Source organism: Aspergillus fijiensis, assembly GCF_003184825.1.
Source record: "Aspergillus fijiensis CBS 313.89 unplaced genomic scaffold BO72scaffold_64, whole genome shotgun sequence".
Classification (NCBI taxonomy): domain Eukaryota; kingdom Fungi; phylum Ascomycota; class Eurotiomycetes; order Eurotiales; family Aspergillaceae; genus Aspergillus; species Aspergillus fijiensis.
The window spans coordinates 178,335-199,448 of NW_024469040.1; the positions used below are offsets into that span (position 1 = coordinate 178,335).

At 52.3% G+C, this 21,114-nt stretch overlaps 10 protein-coding genes across 10 annotated transcripts; 8 read left to right on the forward strand and 2 right to left on the reverse strand.

Moving 5' to 3' along the window:
* Positions 1-807: 807 nt before the first annotated feature.
* BO72DRAFT_452073 (proteasome regulatory particle lid subunit RPN7) lies at positions 808-2,717 on the forward strand. The gene is made up of 3 exons (XM_040945651.1): positions 808-1,363; positions 1,433-2,259; positions 2,313-2,717. Exons 1-3 carry the CDS (start codon positions 917-919, stop codon positions 2,503-2,505), a joined length of 1,467 nt encoding a protein of 488 aa, XP_040797126.1. The 5' UTR covers positions 808-916; the 3' UTR covers positions 2,506-2,717.
* Positions 2,718-3,648: 931 nt separating this feature from the next.
* BO72DRAFT_387968 (putative alanine aminotransferase) lies at positions 3,649-5,762 on the forward strand (the record flags this gene model as incomplete). The annotated part of the gene is made up of 3 exons (XM_040941696.1): positions 3,649-3,801; positions 4,214-5,452; positions 5,508-5,762. 3 exons carry the CDS (start codon positions 3,649-3,651, stop codon positions 5,760-5,762), a joined length of 1,647 nt encoding a protein of 548 aa, XP_040797127.1.
* A 480-nt stretch (positions 5,763-6,242) lies between these two features.
* BO72DRAFT_500395 (Smr domain protein) lies at positions 6,243-8,014 on the forward strand (the record flags this gene model as incomplete). Its single annotated transcript, XM_040948904.1, has 2 exons — positions 6,243-6,272; positions 6,371-8,014. 2 exons carry the CDS (start codon positions 6,243-6,245, stop codon positions 8,012-8,014), a joined length of 1,674 nt encoding a protein of 557 aa, XP_040797128.1.
* A 344-nt stretch (positions 8,015-8,358) lies between these two features.
* Positions 8,359-9,475, forward strand: BO72DRAFT_452075 (peptide-methionine (R)-S-oxide reductase). Its single transcript, XM_040945652.1, has 2 exons — positions 8,359-8,740; positions 8,839-9,475. Exons 1-2 carry the CDS (start codon positions 8,488-8,490, stop codon positions 9,195-9,197), a joined length of 612 nt encoding a protein of 203 aa, XP_040797129.1. The 5' UTR covers positions 8,359-8,487; the 3' UTR covers positions 9,198-9,475.
* BO72DRAFT_250731 (uncharacterized protein) lies at positions 9,233-9,990 on the reverse strand. Its single transcript, XM_040940028.1, has 3 exons — positions 9,843-9,990; positions 9,726-9,783; positions 9,233-9,653 (listed from the first exon to the last, which is right to left on the reverse strand). The coding sequence occupies exons 1-3, from the start codon at positions 9,884-9,886 to the stop codon at positions 9,441-9,443; spliced, it is 315 nt and encodes a 104-aa protein (XP_040797130.1). The 5' UTR covers positions 9,887-9,990; the 3' UTR covers positions 9,233-9,440.
* An 852-nt stretch (positions 9,991-10,842) lies between these two features.
* BO72DRAFT_471934 (uncharacterized protein) lies at positions 10,843-11,589 on the forward strand (the record flags this gene model as incomplete). Its single annotated transcript, XM_040947113.1, has 1 exon — positions 10,843-11,589. The coding sequence occupies one exon, from the start codon at positions 10,843-10,845 to the stop codon at positions 11,587-11,589; it is 747 nt and encodes a 248-aa protein (XP_040797131.1).
* A 659-nt stretch (positions 11,590-12,248) lies between these two features.
* BO72DRAFT_452078 (stromal membrane-associated protein) lies at positions 12,249-14,627 on the forward strand. The gene is made up of 5 exons (XM_040945653.1): positions 12,249-12,420; positions 12,541-12,709; positions 12,772-12,816; positions 12,878-12,980; positions 13,041-14,627. The coding sequence occupies exons 1-5, from the start codon at positions 12,312-12,314 to the stop codon at positions 14,346-14,348; spliced, it is 1,734 nt and encodes a 577-aa protein (XP_040797132.1). The 5' UTR covers positions 12,249-12,311; the 3' UTR covers positions 14,349-14,627.
* A 309-nt stretch (positions 14,628-14,936) lies between these two features.
* On the forward strand, positions 14,937-16,046 carry BO72DRAFT_438260 (NAD(P)-binding protein). Its single transcript, XM_040943377.1, has 3 exons — positions 14,937-15,702; positions 15,798-15,897; positions 15,955-16,046. The coding sequence occupies exons 1-3, from the start codon at positions 14,987-14,989 to the stop codon at positions 16,024-16,026; spliced, it is 888 nt and encodes a 295-aa protein (XP_040797133.1). The 5' UTR covers positions 14,937-14,986; the 3' UTR covers positions 16,027-16,046.
* Positions 16,047-16,488: 442 nt separating this feature from the next.
* On the forward strand, positions 16,489-18,372 carry cox15 (cytochrome c oxidase assembly protein cox15). Its single transcript, XM_040947636.1, has 2 exons — positions 16,489-17,000; positions 17,055-18,372. Exons 1-2 carry the CDS (start codon positions 16,537-16,539, stop codon positions 18,145-18,147), a joined length of 1,557 nt encoding a protein of 518 aa, XP_040797134.1. The 5' UTR covers positions 16,489-16,536; the 3' UTR covers positions 18,148-18,372.
* A 311-nt stretch (positions 18,373-18,683) lies between these two features.
* BO72DRAFT_500402 (uncharacterized protein) lies at positions 18,684-20,879 on the reverse strand (the record flags this gene model as incomplete). Its single annotated transcript, XM_040948905.1, has 5 exons — positions 18,684-18,910; positions 18,980-19,915; positions 19,973-20,288; positions 20,369-20,553; positions 20,867-20,879. The coding sequence occupies 5 exons, from the start codon at positions 20,877-20,879 to the stop codon at positions 18,684-18,686; spliced, it is 1,677 nt and encodes a 558-aa protein (XP_040797135.1).
* Positions 20,880-21,114: the final 235 nt, after the last annotated feature.

Below are 21,114 nucleotides of genomic sequence, written 5' to 3' on the forward strand. Positions count from 1 at the left end.
GAAGACCAACCACAAATTGGTGGCTGCAATAAGCTACAAGCACCGATAAGCCTATATGAACTGCACTAGTAGATTAGTAGAACATCAGTTTGGATGTAGTAGCTTAAGAGCTGGGATTGAGGCTACAGAGTCGTTTGAATGACTCTTCTGTTCTTCTCGACGTAGGCTTGAAATCAATGATCGAGATTAATGATCAGTAAAATCAGGTGTGTACGAGAGAAATTCTTCACCAAGGCCCTGGATCATATCTATATATCGCGTACTGCAGACCCCAATGCTGGACAACACCTAGTATTTGCCATGGCCAGTAATTAGGATCTTGGGACTCATGGAGATGCAGTGGTGAACAAGTAGTACCAATAGCACGAGAATAATCAACAGCCACGAAATAAACCATGGACCGTTCAATACAGGTACCATTGACTACTAGCTGGGGTTAAGCTCACTGTTCATACTCTTTATCGATACTGTGGTATTGTACCATGATTTGAGCCCTATTTTCTTTTTTGCTTTGCAAGGGAAAGAGAAAGTGATTCGAGGTAAGTTGTCAATCTGATATGGCTTTCTGAGCCCTGTAAGACTTCAAAAGTCAATGATCGCCAGTATTTTACATACCAAGCATCGAATGAGAGCATATCTATTGGAATTAGTCAAAGTACTGTACATGGTAGTAAGTCACCCAGAATTCGATTTCTCCGGAATGAGGGTGGAGAGTCTGTGTCGGTACCGGAAAAATACTTTCTCCAGCTGAGCTCGGGTCAGCTACGGTCCATCGGTGATGTATCCGCCTTCGTTCATCATCCTGTCAACAGATACCTTGGACAACGAACATCTAGCCTCTTCAATATAGCTCTCTCAACAATCTTATACCACCCTAAATTATCTGCGGTTGCTTGCTCATATCTTTACCGCCAACATGGGGTCCGATCCGCAGTACATAAAGTACCCCGATCTCGTTCTCGCCCAACATGTCTTCAACATCTCCAACCCAGCTTGCCCCCAAACGGTGCGACAGACATCACTAAAGAAAATTCAAGATGCCATCACAGAGCGAAAAATGGCCCCATTCTACCGCCATCTTGCTCATCCCGTTGAAGGTATCCTGAATCACTCTGGCGAGGGAGTTGCGCAGCACCCAGCCAAGTCCGCGATTACGTCGAACCTTCTTGCCTCCCGGAAGTCATCCCAGAAAATCGACTTCCCATGGGACGAATCCCTGTACCAGTCGTTGGTTGAAGATAACCGGAAAGAGCTGGAGGGTTTTCAGAAAGAGGAGGATGAGGCAGAAGAAGCAGCCGGAGAGACCGAGGTGCTCGCCGCACGGGGTAAACGTGCTGAATTCTGGGCACGGGTGGGAGATAAGGTGTGTTACTCAAGCTCCAGGGTCGTCATTACCATCTCCAAGTCACAAGGCTGATGCAAAAGCATTTAGGACAAAGCTATCGAGTCTCATGAAACCCTCCTCGAGAAAACGACATTCCTCGGTACCAAGATTGATTTGATGCTCGCTATGATCCGCATCGGCCTCTTCTTCGGAGATGCCTTGTCTGTTAAGAAGAACATCGAAAGAGCTAACACCCTCATTGAGAGCGGTGGTGACTGGGATCGGCGGAATCGTTTGAAGGCATACAAGGGTCTACACCTACTCACCATCCGTTCCTACAACGAAGCTGCGCCTCTTCTGCTTGACAGTCTGTCCACTTTCACCAGCTATGAACTCTGCAGTTACTCCGCTTTAGTCATTTACTCGGTCTTGGCTGGCTCTCATTCACTGAAACGAGTCGACTTCAAGGCTAAGGTTGTGGACGCACCCGAGATCAAGGCTATCCTTGGATCTGGTGAAGATCGATTGGCCGCTCTGACCGGTGAGACATCAGCCGGGCCCGGCGCTCAAGATGAAGAGATGAAGGACGCTACAGTTTCGCGGGTCACCCCGGGTACCGCCACGACCGCAGTCAACCTGACTGCCTTGGGCGGCGGCTCTGGTGTCCAAGCGGAGGCGGAAACCCCTGTCGACTTCACGCCTCTTGCTCACCTGGTTGACAGTCTTTACACCGGCAACTACCGATCCTTCTTCGTGTCTCTGGCGGCGGTGGAAGACAACTTCCTTACTCAGGATCGTTACCTCTACGAACACCGCGCCTGGTTTGTGAGGGAGATGAGACTGCGTGCATACCAACAGCTTCTTCAAAGCTATCGCGTTGTTGGGCTGAACAGCATGGCGAGCGACTTCGGTGTGACGGTAGACTTCTTGGATCGGTGAGTATCTTATCTATTGTGCTCGGGTAAACAGCGCTAACCCGCGATTGCAGGGATCTTGCCAAGTTCATCGCCAGCAACCGCATCGCATGCACCATTGACCGGGTCAATGATATCATTGAAACGAACCGACCGGATGACAAGAACAAGCAGTACGCGGATGTGGTCAAGCACGGTGATGCTCTGATCACGAAGCTGCAGAAGTACGGCCAGGCCGTGCGTTTGAGGGGTAGTGAACGCAGCTAAATCGTAGACATGGCCTTGTCGATCGCCATGTGGTTCATGATTATGTAGATGAGAGGTTCCAGTGATTTATCTATATCATCTCCTTTACCAACTTGACCAACTTGACCATCCAGCCATGTTAGAGCCAAAACAAGCGAGGCTGGTGTATCATAATTCTAATGACGCGAGAGAAAATGACCTCGAACATTAATCGGCAAACCGTTGTTGAGCGGCGGCCGGAGACAGTGGTGAGATTTTGCTCGTAGTTGTACAGTCAATAAATAGTCCATGTGGCTTTCAAAGGTCCACATGGTAGGTTGTAACTTGTAAGAGATGGCTTGTGGTACTAGTATCCACCATGACTGTGTCGGAAGACTGGGAGAATTGCCTATCCATCCACCCATCCATCTCTCTAAGCTCGAACAGGGACCAGAAGGGACCGGCCCTAATGTGTCCGGGGGCGGATCTGAGACAAGTTAACGAGATCACTTCTCGAAGGGAGAAATGGCAACTCGATTATGAGAGCATACAGTCAGTTCTCTTTCTGCCCTATCCTGTTCTTGTCTCGGGAAATTTGCCGACGGTCGGGAAGCTCCGGCGCAAGTGTGGGATGATGAGTTGCTATGGAATTAATTCTTGACCAGGGATTCGCTGTTGGTCGGTGGAACAAGAGGGAGCGAGGGTGCCCCTGATGTCACAAGCGTGACACTAATGTCTAGTACCTGGGGTATTGTATTTGTCCTCTTACACTTCTCCTCTTCCACCAAAAACCACCGGTAGATCAGACCTTTCAACCACCCTTCATCACATCTCAATGTTTTGGATTCCCTATCTGATTATTCCTATCAGAGAGTGGAGACCAAGAGAGCTGAGATAAGGCAGCTGACTCATCTCATCATGGAGTCCGAGACTCTCACCGCCCAGGGGGATTTCCCGCGTTTTTTTTCTTGCTTGGGGTCTTGAATCCCGAGTTACTGTTGTGATTCACAGTCAATCGTCAGTCAACGCAGTGCAGGCTATTGCATCCTCTTCTAGTCCTAGACTAGGCCCCCCAGACTCTTCTCTTTGGCCCCTTACGAGTCCACCCGAACGGTTGGTGGAGAGGTGCCTACACAGTCCCATTGGCTGAATTCGGCGTTGAATTGAGCAAATTGAGATCCGATCATGAGCTGGCAATTTAAACTTGCCTCGCACCTGCGGGCAACTCCGCTGCGATGCTCAGTTTCCCGGCCGAGTAGTGGTGCATGGCTGTCGTGCCATCTACAGGCCCCGCGCCTTTTCTCCTCGCGGGTAAGCCTAGCCGCGGGAATCCCCAGAGTCTCCCCGGGTGAGTCGATTTCTCTTGGTCTTCTATGTGCCCGTTATTGGTGGTTGTTGTATTGGCTTTCCGTTCGGGCCTTGAGTGGTTATGCCCGCGGTCCCTATTATTGGACATGTTCGGCGGTGACCACTGACAACCCTGCGCGATATACCGTACCTAACCCCTCACACGCCCTCCCATCCCTCCCCGATTGATCTTCGGGTCTTGTCAGTCGCCCACGTCTCGCGCATCCCGTGACATCTATGACTCGGTAGTGCATGTACTGGGGTTGTCTCTTCTCCCGGCCCGGATACAAATGGGTGACAGTTTCATCCCTGGCGGATGAATCCCTTTGTCACGATCTTGCCCAACTCTCAACCCATCATTGCTAATCACTCCCTACCTTACATTACAGACTCGACCATGCAGACTCAAACGACATTGGCGCATACCACCAGACGCACTCTGACCGCCGTCTCCTCCCGTCGTTTGACCTTGGACAACATTAACCCCCACGTCAAGGCTGCCAAATATGCCGTTCGCGGTGAGATTGCTACCAAGGCAGAGGAGTTCCGCGTGAGATTGGCTCAGGGGGATAAGTCATTGCCGTTCGACAGCGTTATCTTCGCCAACATCGGTAACCCGCAACAGCTGGACCAGAAGCCCATCACCTTCTTCCGTCAAGTCCTGAGTCTTCTTGAGAACCCCGTGTTGCTGGAAAACCCGGAAGTTCTCCGAACCAATTTTGGATACCCACAGGATGTTATTGACCGGGCCAAGGTCTTGCTCGCGGATGTTCAGAGCGTTGGTGCCTACAGTCACAGCCAAGGTGCACCGGTCATTCGGGACAGTGTGGCCAAGTTCATCGAGCAGCGTGATGGATTTCCTGCTAACCCCCAGGATCTCTACTTGACCGCTGGTGCTTCATCGGGTGTGAGCACGATCCTCAACATTATCTGTGATGGACCTGCCGCCGGAGTCCTTGTCCCCATCCCTCAATACCCTCTGTACACGGCGACTCTGTCTCTGCTGGATGCGCAGTGTGTTCCTTACCTCCTCGATGAGCAGAAGGCTTGGGGTACCGACGTGAATGCGATCAAGGAGAACCTGTCAAAGGCTAAGGCCGCTGGCACTGATGTTCGTGCTATCGTTGTTATCAACCCCGGTAACCCCACCGGCGCTTCTCTCAGTGCCGAAGACATCAAGAGCGTTCTCGACGTTGCAGCTGAGGAGAGACTAGTGGTCATTGCCGACGAGGTATACCAGACCAATGTTTTCACTGGCGAATTCATCTCCTTCAAGAAGAGACTCCGTCAGCTGCAGCAGGAGGTGCCCGGCAAGTACGACAACGTGGAGCTGGTCTCCCTGCACAGTGTCTCTAAGGGCATGGTTGGCGAGTGCGGTCATCGCGGTGGCTACTTTGAGCTCGTGGGTTTCGACCCCGAGGTCGCTGCCCAGATCTACAAGTATGTCAGCATCATGCTATGCCCGCCTGTTATTGGTCAGTGCCTGGTCGAGTTGATGGTGAACCCTCCCACGGAGGGAGAGCCTAGCTACGAGCTGTACCAGAAGGAATACAATGGCATCAAGGATGGACTGAGAAGCCGTGCTATGGCCCTCTACGAAGCCTTCCAGAAGATGGAGGGCGTCGAGTGTCAAGAACCCCAGGTAAGCCCCGGCCCATATTCCCGCAGATCACGAAACCCTTCTAACTTATCTATAGGGTGCCATGTACCTTTTCCCCACTATCAACCTCCCACCTAAGGCAATCGAGGCTGCCGCTGCAGAGAAGCGGGCTGCAGACGAGTTTTACTGCCTGCAGCTCCTTGATGCCACCGGTATCTGTGTGGTTCCAGGTTCCGGGTTCGGACAGAAGGAGAACACTCTGCACTTCCGCACGACATTCTTGGCTCCTGGAACGGACTGGGCCCAGCGGATTGTGAAGTTCCACTCCGAGTTCATGGCCAAGTATAAATAAGCCGATAAACACGCTATAACGATAATTAGACTATACCACATTTCTCTACTCGGAGGCTTTTAAATTGCACATACTGTTTGGAAAATTCTTCTGCCGTTCTCTTGTTGCTTCTAAGATCTTGTTTGCTACTATACGCACTTTTATTTTGCATTGTATGTCTGATTCGCTCTGATGGGCTGGTGTGTGCTTGCTGGTAGTCCCATAGACGGACGGCGGGTGATCTGTGTATTTCCCCTTTTGGTTATCATTCGATAGCCTCGGCTGATAAGCACGTGATCCACGATAACACAGCACAGCAACGAAGGCGGAAGGACCAGATGATGTCAAACATTTGATTTAGTCATCCTTCTTTCGGTGCCCCTCAACACACTGTCGCTTCCCCATTCGTGAAATGAATACCAGCAGATCGGGTTTGTGCACTTAGACAAATGTATTGAAAGGAAATAATTAGAACCTGCTCGTGTCTGAACATCCGCAAACATGGCAGACCAAAGCGACAGCCCTCTACAGGTAATTTTACCGCGGAGATGCATATCCATTCGTTAACTCCACGTCATTCGTTTGTGGTTACCGACAAATTTATAGCTAATGACTGACTGGTTGCTCAGGAGCTTGAAAAGGCATACTGCCCTCCCTTGGACCCAGCGCTACTCACGGCGGTTGCATCGGATTTTGATCTAATGGATCAAACACAAGTGGAACAACTTCGTGGGATACTAGACGCACTTAGACTGTCCGCTTGGGAACAGGAGGATCTGCCGTTTGATCCCTCTGGGACCAGCGGATTGAGTCCTGATAGTAACGGCTTTGACATGGATGGGGCGTGCCAGCGCTCGCCATCGCACACCGATACGATGCCCTCGCGCGAGACCGATCTTACCAGCTTGACTTCTGGCATGTCTGGTTTCAATCTTGACGACCCCAGCGCTAATGGGCGAAAGAATCATGTGTCGTATATTGTCCGCTCGGATGGAACGCTTTCGCTTCACGGCGCGACCGATGAGGACAAAATCGCCTATCTGTCGGAGATGTTCCGGTCCGCAGATCGCTTTACCATAAAGCACACACTACAGAAGGCTGGTGGTGATGTCGATCGCACCATGGACGAGCTATTAAACTATGTCTTCTTTGATGAGCAGATCCCTGATGAGGATGGCATCACAGTCGCAGTTCCAAAGGGCGTGGATGGGTTTCAGGGTGCCGAAGCCGTCAGAAAAAAAGGTCGCAGGCGTAAGCCGAAGGGAAAGGCCCTTGCACGGGACCAATACGCTCGGGCCTCGAATTGCGGCGAACCTCTGTCAACGAGTTCCACCACCTCAAATATATGGGCAACTGCGGAGAAGGAGGTCGAGTTCATATACTCGCTTACATCGGCGGTCCTCCCCAAGGAAAGGATCCGGTCGGCATACCATGCCAATGGGGCGTCGTTGCCAACCACGATACAGGCACTGGCGAAAACATATGCTCCTGGATCCAAGGATTGCCTCGAGACTGATGAGCTGCTGGCTGCCCAGGTGTCTGAACTAACACAACAGTTCCCTATGATTACATCTGATACATCTGCGGGACTACTCATCATTACACGGCAAATACCCTCTGCAGCCAAAGAGCTAGCTGATGTCATGCTGACTGTTCCTGAGACGTCACGGGCCCCTTTGTCTGAACTGATCAAGATCACATCAACCCTTCCTCCCTTGGATGACGAGGATGAAGTGGCTGAACCCCGAATCCCCGGACCGCGCTTCGCCCATAATTTGGAAAACGTGAAAAGTGCAGCACACGTTCATTATTCGGCGGGAGCGGAGGCATTTTCCAAGGCGTCAACGGCATATAGACGTGGAAAGTCTGATCGTTTGATGGGAGGGGCTGCTGCGTACTATTCCTCTGTTGGCCGAGACCATCTGGAATTGGCGAAGCGCAATGCCGCGGCTGCAGCGGACGCGCTCGTCGACCGACAGTCTACATCGAACAGGCTTGACCTCCACGGAGTGTCTGTGCAGGATGCCGTCCGCATCAGCCGCGAACGAGTCTCCGCTTGGTGGGAATCGTTGGGCGACACTAAGCTCATGGGAGGATCGAGTTATGAGAGGGCTCAGGGAGGCTTCCACATCGTCACCGGAAAGGGCCGTCACAGCCACGATGGCACATCCCGCCTAGGTCCGGCCGTTGGCAAGATGCTGGTTCGAGACGGATGGAGGGTGGAAGTAGGCGAGGGCTCTCTTACGGTCGTTGGAGTCATGAAACAACGTTGATAGATTCTTGTCTGGGGCTGCAATGTTTTGGTTCTTGCGAAGATACCCTGGGGTTGTTCATCTATTGGCGCTTGGATCTATCTACCGCACGGAAGGCGTTATGGGAGAAATTTCAGGTGTTTCAACTTAGAATCCGGGTTAGATGAAGATACAAGCTTGAGATAGAACATACAACAGTCTGACCATCGCCTGTATAATAAAATGCGATTATATAAGAGTACCATGATCGTTTTATGAGTATGTCATATTGATCGTTTACTCCACAGTGCGGATGACGTAAAAGCTGCGGCAACTTGGAGACGGCGGCGAACATCGGCTTAGAAGATCGATAAGATGGATTAGACCTCACATCTTCTTCTTCCACCTTCCCCAGACAATCGTTCTTGTTCTTGTTGAAAATTTAAACGACGAAGAACGAAGAAAGAAAAGAACAAAACATCCATCGACTCGCTTTCTCACTCCACCATCTCCTGATGCGATTCCAGCGCTTAGCCATATTTCTCCGCACCTTCAATCTACCCCTCCGCTCCCATCCTCCACCTTCATCTTCTTCCTCTTTCCGATTATTTCCCTTCCCCATCCCTAGCCCGCGAACCCTCCAAGCCGCCCCCGCAATCCCCTTCATCAGCTCCTTCTTCACAACCAGTAGCAAATCCGAAAACAGCGGCAGCATGTCCTACCCCGATCAGCGCAGTGATGACGCATGGCGCGCCGTCCTCAGCCCAGGTAATTATTCAACTGCCTGTCCCTTCCAGTGTCCCCAACCTAAACATTTCTCTCTTCTGCCCCTCCTCAAAACAATAATGACCTTTTTTTGCATCAAGAACAATTCCGCATCCTCCGCGAAAAGGGCACCGAACGACCCGGCACGGGCGAATACGACCAGCACTTCGCGGCGCAAGGGATCTACCACTGCGCGGGGTGCGATGCGCCCCTCTACAAGGCGACCCACAAGTTCAAGTCCGGGTGCGGATGGCCCGCGTACTTTGATTCCCTGCCGGGGGCCGTGACGAGACATACCGACAGTTCGTTTGGGATGCAGCGCACGGAGATCGTGTGTAGCAACTGCGGCGGGCATCTGGGCCATGTGTTCAAGGGCGAGGGGTATCCGACGCCCACGGATGAGAGGCATTGTGTGAACAGTGTGAGTTTGAGGTTCGCGGAGGATAAAGAGGGAAAATAACTACATCATCGTGGGAAGGTGTTGAAGGGGCGGGGTTGGGGGAGTTTTGGTGAGGGCTTTGGCTGTCTGGGGGCATTGGTTTGGGAATGTCTTAGGCGAGGATAAAGATTTTCTTTCTGGGATAATCTGACACTATTACAGTTGTATGATGATGATATTATTGCAATATGTCGCAATCATGTACAACCTGATTCGGCTTGTGTACTGTATAAACTAACGACTCGGAGGGGTTCCATCCACCCTTTACCAGGCTAGACTACCGGCTGCTCCGGCGAGACCACAGTAGTAGGACAATTCATCACCCCCGATGTGTTGACCCTCGGACTTGCAGTAGTAGAGCAGGCTTTGGTCATTCTCGAGTGTGCAGTCCGGGCACTGGTCCCATTGCTTGCTGCCGGTATTACGGTTCTTGTAATATGTGCAGGCCTTCTCTGTGGCGGCTTTGTTGAATACTTTCTATGGTTTGTTCATTCCGGGTCAGGAGATTCGGAAGTTTCTAGTTGGAGGAGATGGTGATGCTCGACTTACCACATCCTGGCCGGGAGAGTCGTAGCAAAGCCCCGTGTAGTGGAGGTCGGCCGCGGCTCTTGTCGGCAATTAGTAATGGAGTGTTGGGAAGGCTAAGAGGGAATTGGTTGGTCTTACCCTGTGGCCATGATAGCCACGATCAGAGTCATAAATTGCTTCATTGTTCCGTTGGTTGGTGCAAGTTGGTAAGAAGATAGCTTGAGTATGGAAGGCAGAGAGACTGATAGATATTAGGTGATTTCTGTGTTGCGCTCTGCCACTGTCGTATAGGAGAATAGGACGTGCTTCAATATATGGTTATTCTGTCGCCTGCTACAATCCTAGCAATCACTGAAGATCATCACAGTTCGCATCCAACGATCCTCTGCCATGGTCGAATTTTCCGATGTTCTTCCGCAGATTGAGTTGCGACCACTCGTTAGAGCACATCTCTCGATGTCGAGACTACTTGCCAAGGTCTTTCTATCTATCGACGATGATGATCACAATATCCTTGAAAATGTTCTGGTGACAGCTAATGGGGAGAGTCGGACTCGTTCTTCCTCGCTGATAGATCAAGTCTCACCTTCCTGCCGCCTAATCTGGGGCTGAGGACTCTGTATAAACATGGATCTCCTGTCTCAGCCTAAGTCCAAGCCGACGATCACTTGGCTGCAACATCGGACGAATAATTGCACCCGATACTTCCGGGACCGTTGAATTGGCGGAGAAACAAACTCATCTATTAAGGTTCCGCGAGTGGGCCCGGGAGCGGTTCATGTAGTCGAGCATTATGCAGTGTCTGATGGGATGCTCAATCTATCTCTCGCATCCGACGCCTGTCGATCCCTGATTTCCTTCGGCCCTTTTTCGGAGGATTGACCTCGTGCTGATCGTCCCCAGCGGCACTCCAATGGAGTCCTCAGCTGTTACTCTGATGGTCGGTAAGGACCATATTCTGTATGGCCCAGTGTATGGTTTCTATGAGATTTGGCAAACGTGATAGATACTACCTGTGTACACAATGCGTGCATATAAATACCTGCCAGTCTTCATTATTCAAAGACAGCTCATTCAAGATTGTACTGTCTGTCCCTTTCATGGTTTTTTCCCCTTTTGCATGTTACTCCAATCAATCATGAAGGTTCTTCCTCTCTTCCCACTTTTCTCTGCAACGCTATGTCTTGCAACGGCCATTCCCTCCCAGCCAGCTGTCTGTGGCCCCGACGAGGCGGTCATATTCTTGAGCAATGGCACCACAACAACCGTCAAGAAGGCTGAGTTGGCCTCGCACCTGCAAGGCCTGACCTTCCTTTCCCCGGAGGCAACCGATAGCGCCTTTCCACGGCTGATCAAATCCAAGGCATCCCCATCCGACATCACGAAGCGCGGATCAGGCACGGAGCTCATCATCCCGCTCCCTGATCTCGACTTCCTCGGATGGGATGTGGCCATGTCGACCATCGTGCACGCCAACCAGGCCGCCGCCACGGTGGCCATCCAGGCTGGTCAGTCGATCGCCAATAGCATCACCACAGGCACGTCGGCCGACTTCACTCTCGTCAAGGACTTCCTGTCTGCGTCCACCAGCATCAGCTACCAGGAGACAACAACCAGCACGGTGACTGGCACGGTCACCATGACCATCCCAGCCAACAAGTGGGGAGCGATCGTGAGCAACCCTTTGACCCATCGAAAAAGAGGCTATGTCTTCACTGGCCAGCCGGGGAGCGGGCAATTCGAGTATTACCAGGCCGATTCCTTCAACGACGCGAGCTTCAACCTTGAGGGAGGGACGCTGTCTTGGGTTAAGGGAGTGGTGACGACTTGCCTGGGTGAGACTTATCCGTTGGCGCGATGCGTGGGTGATGGTAGTCTGGAGTGATTGTTTACTGCTCTCGAGTTCCAGAATTTGGGTAGGTTAGAGTCTGTGAGACAGTGTTATTCTGTCCCGCTAGTTAACAGCTTTCAGTCTAGAGGGCTGGTCAGGGCGCTGGCATGGGGTTCATGGAAATCGGAACTTTATCGACTGTACAAGTAGCCCTTGTCAGAAAGGGCTCTGATGTTTTCTGCGAAGTCAACATAATAGCTTCTGTATACTACTGCTCTTCCCTGGTTTTCTTCGTTTTTTTCCAGCTTGCATAATCTCTCAGTGATGTGCTGCGACACTGTCGTAGATATCCTATTCAACGGATGATGCACTGCACCGTACCTAAACTCAATGCGCTTCCCAACTTGGGGAATACGTAGCCATTGAAGGTCTAAAAGTATGCTACCATGAGCTTATAAGAATGATATAGCCCCTTTTGGTCTTAGTAGCAGGATACAGCGGCTCGTAGGATTGTGCACTCTTAGAAACCTACAAGCCCAGGGTTGAAGCACGGTCACTGTAGCTATGTCATGTGATCTCGGACATACCGAGAGCTGATCTGGCACGTGCGACGGACCAGATTGGGTACTCACCGCCTTTATGCCTCAGGCCGACGCCCACCGCATCCCGCCACTTGTTGCCGATTGACGTCCGTGATTCAACTCCCCTTTGAACTCCTTTATTGAGTCCTGTTACTTAACCCCGGCCTCTTGATTGATATCGCGACCTCCGCTGTGATGTCTCGACGCGCCACGCCGTCTCAGGCTGCTCAAAATCAACAGGTTATCAAGAGCCTGCTGAAACTCGAACAAAACAAGACATGTGCTGATTGCAAGCGCAACAAGCGTATGTGACCACCTTCCAGAACTTTTGGGGTCACCGGCCCTTTTCTTCTTTCACCCCGCACTGTGCACTCAATGCAAGGAAATTCGGAAGTCCGGAAAGGCTAACATACCTTGCCTATAGACCCGCGCTGGGCATCATGGAATCTGGGTATTTTCATCTGTATCCGTTGCTCGGGAATTCACCGGGGCATGGGCACGCATATCAGTCGGGTCAAGTCCGTAGATCTTGATTCATGGACGGATGAACAACTTCAGAGTGTTGTGAAATGGGGTAACGCTAGGGCAAACAAGTATGTGTTCCCGCTTTTTCTGGGATCGCATTGACTTACAGATGGCTAATTGTCACCGACAGATATTGGGAAGCCAAGTTGGCGCCCGGCCACGTCCCCTCGGAAGCGTAAGCGAAACCCCTCCATCGCTTGCGGAGATATTGTGTCTGACAAACACCACGACAACAGGAAGATTGAGAACTTCATCAGAACCAAGTATGAGTCGAAGAGATGGGTTATGGATGGTCCAATGCCCGATCCCTCGACCCTAAGTGATGGTGATGACGACGTGGTAAGGGACTAGGAGAGTACCCCAGGGATTGGATTGATAACTGACTTCGGTGTCCACCAGCCCCTCGCAGTTGTCCAGGAGAAGGCCAAACTTGAGCGCTCCGCATCCCAGCGAGTGGCGACGGCCAGTCAACCTGCCGTCCATCATCGTCCTCAAGCTTCCGTCGACCTCTTCGGTGACGATATCTCTCCTCCCGCGCGCCCCAGTACAACGGATTCTGCAACTAGAGCGGCTCCCAAGCAGCCCCAGTCTGCGCCCCCTGCTAAGCCTGCTGCCCGTCCTGGAGATTCGTTGTTGGGACTCGACTTTTTCGGCAGCACACAGCCTGCGCCAGCCAGCCGTCCGGCCAGCACTGCATCCACCCCTACTGGTTCAACCGGAATGTCTCGCCCGGACCTGAAGCAATCTATCCTGTCTCTTTATTCGAAGCCAACGCCTGCTCCGATGCAGCATGAACGCACGTCCTCCTTTGGAGATCTGACTTCCCCGCCGCCCCAGTCGGCGTCATCATCCAACTTCGGTGGCTTGACCGATGCTTTCAGCGGGCTGAGCATCCCCTCCACCACTTCTCCCCCGCCTGTCAAACCGGCTGAGAAGCCTTCGCCATTCGCCAATCTTGCAAACTTCGCCAGCATGAAGTCTACCCCAGCGGCTCCAAAGGTCTCTTCACCTACTCTCTCCGTCGGTACTGGGGGAGGCGGCAGTTTGTTCGACAGCCTTACTTCTCCTACTCTGCCACCAGCGAAGCCCCAGTCCCGGAATGCGTCTTTCTCTTCGAATGGCTTTGATTCCGGATTTACTAGCTTCGCTTCCGCGGCTCCGTCTAAGCCCAACCCACCGTCGTCCTCATTCTCAAATGATTTGCTCGGCTTCTCTTCCCCTCCAGCAAAGGCCGCTGCACCCCCGCCTCCAGTGTCTGCTCCCAATTCACAGAACGAATTAAAATCTGCGTTCAACCTTACTCCCGCCCCTGCGCCTGTCCCAGCACCGAAACCGGCCTTCTCGCCCCCAACGGCCTCCGTTGCTAGTGCGCTTCCGCCGTCCAGCATTGACCCGTGGGGAGGCAATGCCTGGAGTACGCCTGCTCCTGCTCCGGCACAATCTGCTGCATCTTCAATGATGAAGATCCCGGACACCCTAACCGCCAATGATCTTGGTGGTGGCTGGGGAGCGCCGACGTCGCCGGCTGCGGTTTCTAAGCCAACCCCAACAGTCGCAGCTGACGAGGACTTCGGTGGTTGGACCAGTGCGGCACCAATTTCTTCGACTACCGTTACCTCTAATAACACATCTAATGCGTCCAACTCCTCCAAACCGGCTGGCGGGTTTGGCGGGGCTGATGATCTGTTCTCCAACGTTTGGGAGTAGGCTTCTTCCTTCGACTTTGCATTCGTCAACTTTGCACATACCTAGTTTCAACAAATCCAGATTAGACATGAACATTAACTCCAGATGTTATCCTACATTTATCCGAACTTCACTTCTCTTAAGATCTGCTTTGCTTGCTTCCGCGCCCTTCTCTTTTGGGGCCTTAATTAGTCATGATTCAGTATGAATGATCCTCTAAGAAAAGAGTGTTGGGTGGTCTTAGGAATTCGCGCTTGGCGTCATGGCATGTACTGTACAAACAAAAGAACTAGTGCTTCAACGATTTCAGCAATGATTTTCTTGCATGTAGTCTAGATTTGAGCGTATCTGTTTTGGACCATTTGCGAATAAGCCTTCCTCCAAGGAGATTCGACGAACCCGCAGTGAGGGCTGACGGTCTCGAGACAGTTCACTCAGGCGTACCATTATGGAGCCTGGTGTAGTTCTGTGAGAATCCGTGGCTTATCTGAAAACAGTCTAACCATAAGGACGCTAGTCGGCTGAGGTTTTGAAGTATATAAGCCATATTCCTATGCTTCCATAAGACGTGCTCTTAGCCCACATCTCCTCTTCTACTAATACTACATAAAGAGATCCAAGTCACGCAAGAAACATATCTTCAAGTCCCCATTATCGCCATGACATTGACCGTTTATCTGATCACAGGAGCAAGTCGAGGTATTTTTACAAGCAAGAGCCACGACTCCCCTTGCCCCCGCTTAGAGCTGGGGTTGGGGTACTGCACCTCGACGCACACACTCCTCTGTATGTATACTGACCATGGTGCAACCGGCAATAACACAGGAATCGGCCACGGCCTTGCCAGGATCCTCGTCTCACGCCCCAATTGCACCGTTATCGCCGCCGTGCGCGATCCCTCCGCCGCTGCAGCGCACACTCTCCTCGCCCTCCCCGCCGGCGAAGGATCCCGCCTCATCCTAGTCAAGATCGACGCTCAATCGGACACCGACGCCCACGAAGCCGTCCGATACCTCCAGGAGGCGGAGAACATCCACCACCTCGACGTTGTGGTTGCCAATGCGGGCTACTACGATGATGATTACCGGCTGGAAGACGTCCCGCTGTCCAAAGTCCAGCGCCACCTGGACGTCAACACCGTCGGCATACTTCGTCTCTTTCAGGCGGTTTTCAAGCCCCTGAGCAAGAGCTCCCAGCAGCAGCAGCAGCAGCCGAAGTTCGTGACTATTAGCAGTTTCATGGGCAGCATTGCCGGACTGGATGAGGAGTACTTCCCCGGTGGGGGGTACGGCGCCAGTAAGGCGGCGGCGAATTGGATCACGAGGAAGATTCATGTGGAGAATCCGGGCTTCGTGAGCTTTATGATCCATCCGGGGTGAGTTGGGGATAGTACTATGTTTTGATACGAGGGGGTGGTGTTGGTGATGGTAATGATGTATTGTGTTGCTTTATTGACTTGGTTGTGTGCAGATTCGTCAAGACCGCTATGGGCAATGCCGCCGCCAGGAGTATTGGACTGGACTCTGCGTTTAGTGAGGTCGATGAATGTGCGGACGGGATAGTCAAGCTGGTTTGTGGTCAATCGCTTCTTATCTGCCATGGCAAGGCTAACATGCAATCTACTTAGATCGATGGCGCAACAAGAGAGTCTGTTGGTGGTCGTTTTGTTACTGTCAAGGGCCAGGAGATGGCTTTCTAATAGCCATTAGTGGGTTATGGAGGGTGATTCCTCTAAGCTGGTTGTCGGATTGCGGATTGTAGATTGTGCTTAATCTATGTCGGATCAGAAATAGACAAATTCAGATGAGGACCATGTACGGAGTAGAAAAGGGACTACGGTATAGTTACAGGATCTAAGACTTTGTGCCTGAGGCCAGAAGGCTTGCACTGGATAAGTAACCTTTTCTACAGAACTTTACTACAATCAATTTACCTCTGAGATTTCGATATTCGAACACTGGCCACTCTAGAAGCAGCAATAACAAAAACTTCAAATGAACGAGAATTGCTCATCCAAATACCCAGTAACTGTCATCAAGTAGCGAACTATGGGCTGATTGACTCGCGACAAATCCTTCGTATCTGATTGGACGGTGCCTCTCGGCCGCTCCGCCTCCGCCTTCCGAAGATCTTTTGATCGGCCGCCAACTTTCATCAACACCGCGACTCAATCCATATCAGGTCCCAATTGTTCCTGGCACCCGTCACCATGGCGTTCCTGGGGCCTTCCGCACCTTTGCTGCGGAGTTTTGCCCCCCGATTGTCAAAGGAATTCTTCACCTGCCGCCCATGCCTCATTAGGACTCAGAGTTATGCATCCACTTCCGCTTTGCGCAAGCAGTTCTTTGCGCCGGACAATGCTCGCAATGCACTCGATACCATCTCTCTGCGCGCCAGAGCCAAGGGTGCTTTCGCCTCTAGTCTGAGAAACTATGCCTCCAAGTCCTCCAAGTCTTCCAAGTCTGCCAAATCTTCCAAGCCTGCCAGTTCCTCGAAGCCCGCCCAGCCCGCCCAGGCTCAGTCTGCTGCCTCTGCCGCCGCTCCCGAGCAAGCACCGAAACGGTTCTTTCCTATCCTCACTCACAAGGTGGTAGCCTACTGGCTGTTGGCTAGTGCTGCCAGCGTCTTTGGTATTGTTGTATTCGGAGGCCTTACTAGATTAACGGAATCAGGGTATGTGTCTTCTCAATGATTGATCGCGGAGGCTTATACTGACTTGGTGTATAGTTTGAGTATCACAGAATGGCGCCCCGTCACCGGATCGATCCCTCCTATGAATGACGAAGACTGGGAATCCGAATTCGCCAAGTACCGTGCCTCCCCCGAATTCCAGCTTCTGAACCCGAACATGACGCTCTCCGAATTCAAGTCAATCTACTACATGGAATGGATTCACCGTCTCTGGGGCCGCTTTGTTGGTCTCTCGTTCGTGCTCCCGGCTATCTACTTCGTCGCTAGAAGGAAGGTCAGCAAGCCCATGGCTCTGCGCCTTGCTGGGATCGCAGGCTTGATCGGTTTCCAAGGATTTCTGGGTTGGTGGATGGTTGCGTCTGGACTCAAGGAAGACCTCTTCGCCCCCGGCAGCCACCCTCGCGTCAGCCAGTACCGTCTCACCGCGCATCTTGGCGCCGCCTTCGTCTGCTACACTGCTATGCTCTGGAATGGTCTTGCTATCCTGCGCTCTCAACGCCTCGCCTCCGATGTGAATAAGGGTCTGAAGCAACTCAAGAAACTCCATTCCAAGCACCTGACGGTTTTCCGTCGCTCTGTGGCCGGTGTGGCTCTCCTGGTCTTCGTTACCGCCATGTCTGGTGCCCTTGTCGCCGGTCTCGACGCCGGTCTCATTTACAATGAGTTCCCCTACATGGGCAATGGACTTACCCCTCCCAAGGAGGAACTCTTGGATGCCCGTTATTCCCAGCGTGAGGATCGCTCGGATCTCTGGTGGCGCAACATGCTGGAGAACCCCTCCTTGGTCCAGCTCGACCACCGCATCCTGGCAATGACTACCTTCACCAGCATTATGGCCCTGTGGGCTTACAGCAAGGTCCCTAGGGTGAACCGCGTGATGGGCCGCTCGGCCCGCAGAGGCGTTCACGGCGTGGTCGCTTTCGCCTTCTGCCAGGTCGGTCTGGGTATCTCGACCCTGCTTTATCTGGTTCCCACACCCTTGGCCTCCGCTCACCAGGCGGGAAGTCTCCTCTTACTCACTTGGGTATTGGTCCTGGGCAGCCGTGTTTGGCGCCCAACCCGGACATTTAAGCTACTCCAGCTGAGACAGCAGTTTGCGGCTGCCAAGAAGGCTGCCAAGAAGGCCTGAATCCTGTCTCTGTCAAATCCCTGAGAATAGGGATTGCGGGCATCGTTGACGAAAGAAATGCATGTGTATGGCCCCGCCACAGTACCGCCTGAAGTGGCTCCTCGATTTCTCTTGTGTTGTACTTATAACCCATCGTCCTCTCTACTTTTCGGAGCTTGTTTTTCTTTTTGTACAATAACATTGCATTTTCAGTGCTATCTTGCGCATTATTACTAGATCCTGTAGCGATAAGAAGCTTTGCAGGATGAACCTGAGAACCTAACGTACGCAGCTAAAAACCCCCATAATATCTCGTCCCACATCAGCCGCTTTACCATCGCCGAGCCGTTCCATCTCCGATCAAAAGCAACACCCTTGCCAACAAGAAACTTTCTAAGATTCAGCTCTAGTATCGAAAAATTAGATCTAGCATGCTCGGCCACGGCTGCTTCTCCAATCTATAGGTGACGTTGAGGGGAAAGACGTGTGTCTGCTTGAGAACCATAAGCAAGCATCCGTGCCGGAGAATCCCAACGAGGGGATGGGATCACTTACGCTTAGCGACTGGAACCAGGAAAGTGGCTGAGACGCCCAGCAGTGCGGGCTGCCACAGTACCTTCCGCTTCGACCTGCAGAGCATCGTGCTTCGCGAGTTCCTGATGCTGGTTCGGATTCATACTCCTGAGAATTTCCAACGCACGGCCCTGCTTGTACTCCTCAACTTCCTGCTCGGCCAATGCGCTCGCGTCTTCGATAATGCAACCTTTATCTGGAATACCTCCGGCTGCGAGATGTATACCTTGTTAGATATCGAGTACCGGACTGCGAGTATCATCATGTTCGGGGGGCATACCTCGCTCTACTGCTTCTATCGCTGTCGCCGCGGTTGAGAAGGCAAGAAGCTCCTCCGCATCCTTCAGCTCCTGATCATTGTAATCGGGTCTACCAGGTGGAGTGGCTGGGAGGTGAACACGATCTGCGTTGTGGGTGAAGGCGTCATCGATGCCAGCCGGTGGACCCCAAATGAGCTCGTGGCTGTAGCGAGGATGCGCTGCACTGACAAATTGCTGGCCCTGCTTGGGTTTGGGAAATGTGCGAATAGGCTGCAGTTCGCCTTGAGCGATGGGCTCGCGGTGGTTGTAGTTCCTGCCAGCGGGGATGTTCGCCGTACCTTCTGCTTCCGGCACTGCCCCGAAGTCTCGCACTATCACCTCCCCATCGACGAACGACTTATAGCTACCAGCGCTTGCCTCCACGTTGTACCTTGCTTCGGTGGCTGTTCCCACTGAATCCAAACCGCGGTTGTTCCTCGCATTCACACTCGCCCTTGCACCACTACCACCACCACCCACCTTTTTCGTTTTCTTCTTTCTCTTTGTTCTGCCTGTCGACCTACTGGCTTCCGTGCTGCTCTGTAATAGTTCCTCCCGCGTGATCGGCGCCACATGCACTACGTTCCCGGCAATGTGAGATCGGCGAAGTCCATTGCGGATGGTGCAATTGTGACAGCACTGCCACTTGCACACCGTACATCTGCTCATGCCAGATGTGTTGCGGCCATCGCACACATCGCACTTTGCCGTCCGAGCAGGTTGATCATCGAACACGGTCACGACCTCACTGCCGGGAGGGGACGGGGACGGGGACAGACCCCGGTGGCCCATCCCGTTGTCTTGCGGGTACCCTCCGGCAAACGACGAGTAGTTGCGGACGGGCCGAGGCTGCCAATCTGGGGAGAGGTGGGAGGATTGTACTGTGGATCTGCGGGGTTGCCTCTCCCGGAACTCCTCTAATATGTCATAAGCTTGTCCGCGGGGTTCTTCGGCTACATGGGGAAGAGGAATACCTGGTTGGGGTGCTGCATACACCGGAGGAGGCACTGGAAAGAGAAAATCGGCTTCTGTGCTTAGGGCTCGCTGATCACCATCGGGGTCGGTCACCACGATGACAGGAGCAGCCGGTGCGGCCGTCAGCCTCGACCCTTCCGCAGTGGAAGCCGGAGGCTGCTGTAGGAGGGGATGGGCGGAATGTGCAGCCACTGGAGCAGCTCTGGGTGGATGATATGAGCCGTAAGGAGGTGGAAGAAGTCGCGTGGTTCTAGCGGGCTGTCCATGTGGAGAACGGTTGATTGCAAATGCTTCCACACTGGCTTCATCCAACGTCTGATATGAGAGAACCGTAAGTCATTCATCTTCTCATAAAGAATGGCACTGAGCAAAATGAGATGAAGGGATGCACTGACCAATGGCCTTGGTCTGTTGGAAGATCTTTGGACAACGCCTGGACCTGAATCGGCTGCCTCACGATTGCTGAGGACTTGGTGAACTGATGGCAGACAATCGACCACTTCTTCCAGCTCAATGCCTTCGAGAATCTGCGGGACAGTGGGCAGTGGCCGTCCCGATGGTCTGCGTCTGGCTCTGTTCTCTGATTCAAGCATTGTCAGCATAATTCGTCTCCGAAACTCAGTTTGGCTCCCTCCCGACTCAGGATATCAAGCTGCAATATCAGATTCCTCCTCGGTCAACCTGTTCGACTAAGAACCATTCTTTATCATACAGATATCTCTTGTTGTTGCCGCAGTTTCAGATGAAAAGAGAACCCAACGGTCCCAAGAACATAATCACACGCATATAAAGCCAGCCTCAAAGCTGAGAGAACATAAAGATCTCCAAAGAAGATTGGCTTATGCATAAAGCCCCTATAAGACAACTTCCTTGGTTATGAAAGATATACTTACCGCGGTTAAACATGATGAACTTTACCTGTGTGACCGCTCACACTGCTCATCACCCGGTATCTCTATCTGAGAGTCTTGATTTCAGGACGTGAGCCCGAATGAACTGTACTGATGGCAATTGTCGTGAGCACAGCTTCCTTGTTCCGTAAACGAGGAAAGCGTGCCAACTGTTACAGCCGTGTGAAGTCTGGGATCAAGCTCAAAGAACTGGAAGGAGAGAATTTGCAGACAGGGAGAAAGATGAAGAA

Excerpts from the sequence above, each read along its gene's own strand:
- BO72DRAFT_452073 (XM_040945651.1), top strand. The coding sequence starts at position 917 with ATGGGGTCCGATCCGCAGTACATAAAGTACCCCGATCTCGTTCTCGCC. Across the intron at positions 1,364-1,432 it reads GGGCACGGGTGGGAGATAAG|GACAAAGCTATCGAGTCTCA; the intron begins GTGTGTTACTCA and ends AAAAGCATTTAG. Across the intron at positions 2,260-2,312 it reads ACGGTAGACTTCTTGGATCG|GGATCTTGCCAAGTTCATCG; the intron begins GTGAGTATCTTA and ends CCGCGATTGCAG.
- BO72DRAFT_452075 (XM_040945652.1), top strand. The coding sequence starts at position 8,488 with ATGCGATTCCAGCGCTTAGCCATATTTCTCCGCACCTTCAATCTACCC. Across the intron at positions 8,741-8,838 it reads GCGCGCCGTCCTCAGCCCAG|AACAATTCCGCATCCTCCGC; the intron begins GTAATTATTCAA and ends TTTTGCATCAAG.
- BO72DRAFT_250731 (XM_040940028.1), bottom strand. The coding sequence starts at position 9,886 with ATGAAGCAATTTATGACTCTGATCGTGGCTATCATGGCCACAGG. Across the intron at positions 9,784-9,842 it reads GTGGCTATCATGGCCACAGG|AGCCGCGGCCGACCTCCACT; the intron begins GTAAGACCAACC and ends ATTGCCGACAAG. Across the intron at positions 9,654-9,725 it reads ACTCTCCCGGCCAGGATGTG|AAAGTATTCAACAAAGCCGC; the intron begins GTAAGTCGAGCA and ends AACAAACCATAG.
- BO72DRAFT_452078 (XM_040945653.1), top strand. The coding sequence starts at position 12,312 with ATGTCTCGACGCGCCACGCCGTCTCAGGCTGCTCAAAATCAACAGGTT. Across the intron at positions 12,421-12,540 it reads TGATTGCAAGCGCAACAAGC|ACCCGCGCTGGGCATCATGG; the intron begins GTATGTGACCAC and ends CCTTGCCTATAG. Across the intron at positions 12,817-12,877 it reads GGCCACGTCCCCTCGGAAGC|GAAGATTGAGAACTTCATCA; the intron begins GTAAGCGAAACC and ends CCACGACAACAG.
- BO72DRAFT_438260 (XM_040943377.1), top strand. The coding sequence starts at position 14,987 with ATGACATTGACCGTTTATCTGATCACAGGAGCAAGTCGAGGTATTTTT. Across the intron at positions 15,703-15,797 it reads AGCTTTATGATCCATCCGGG|ATTCGTCAAGACCGCTATGG; the intron begins GTGAGTTGGGGA and ends GGTTGTGTGCAG. Across the intron at positions 15,898-15,954 it reads CGGACGGGATAGTCAAGCTG|ATCGATGGCGCAACAAGAGA; the intron begins GTTTGTGGTCAA and ends CAATCTACTTAG.
- cox15 (XM_040947636.1), top strand. The coding sequence starts at position 16,537 with ATGGCGTTCCTGGGGCCTTCCGCACCTTTGCTGCGGAGTTTTGCCCCC. Across the intron at positions 17,001-17,054 it reads ACTAGATTAACGGAATCAGG|TTTGAGTATCACAGAATGGC; the intron begins GTATGTGTCTTC and ends CTTGGTGTATAG.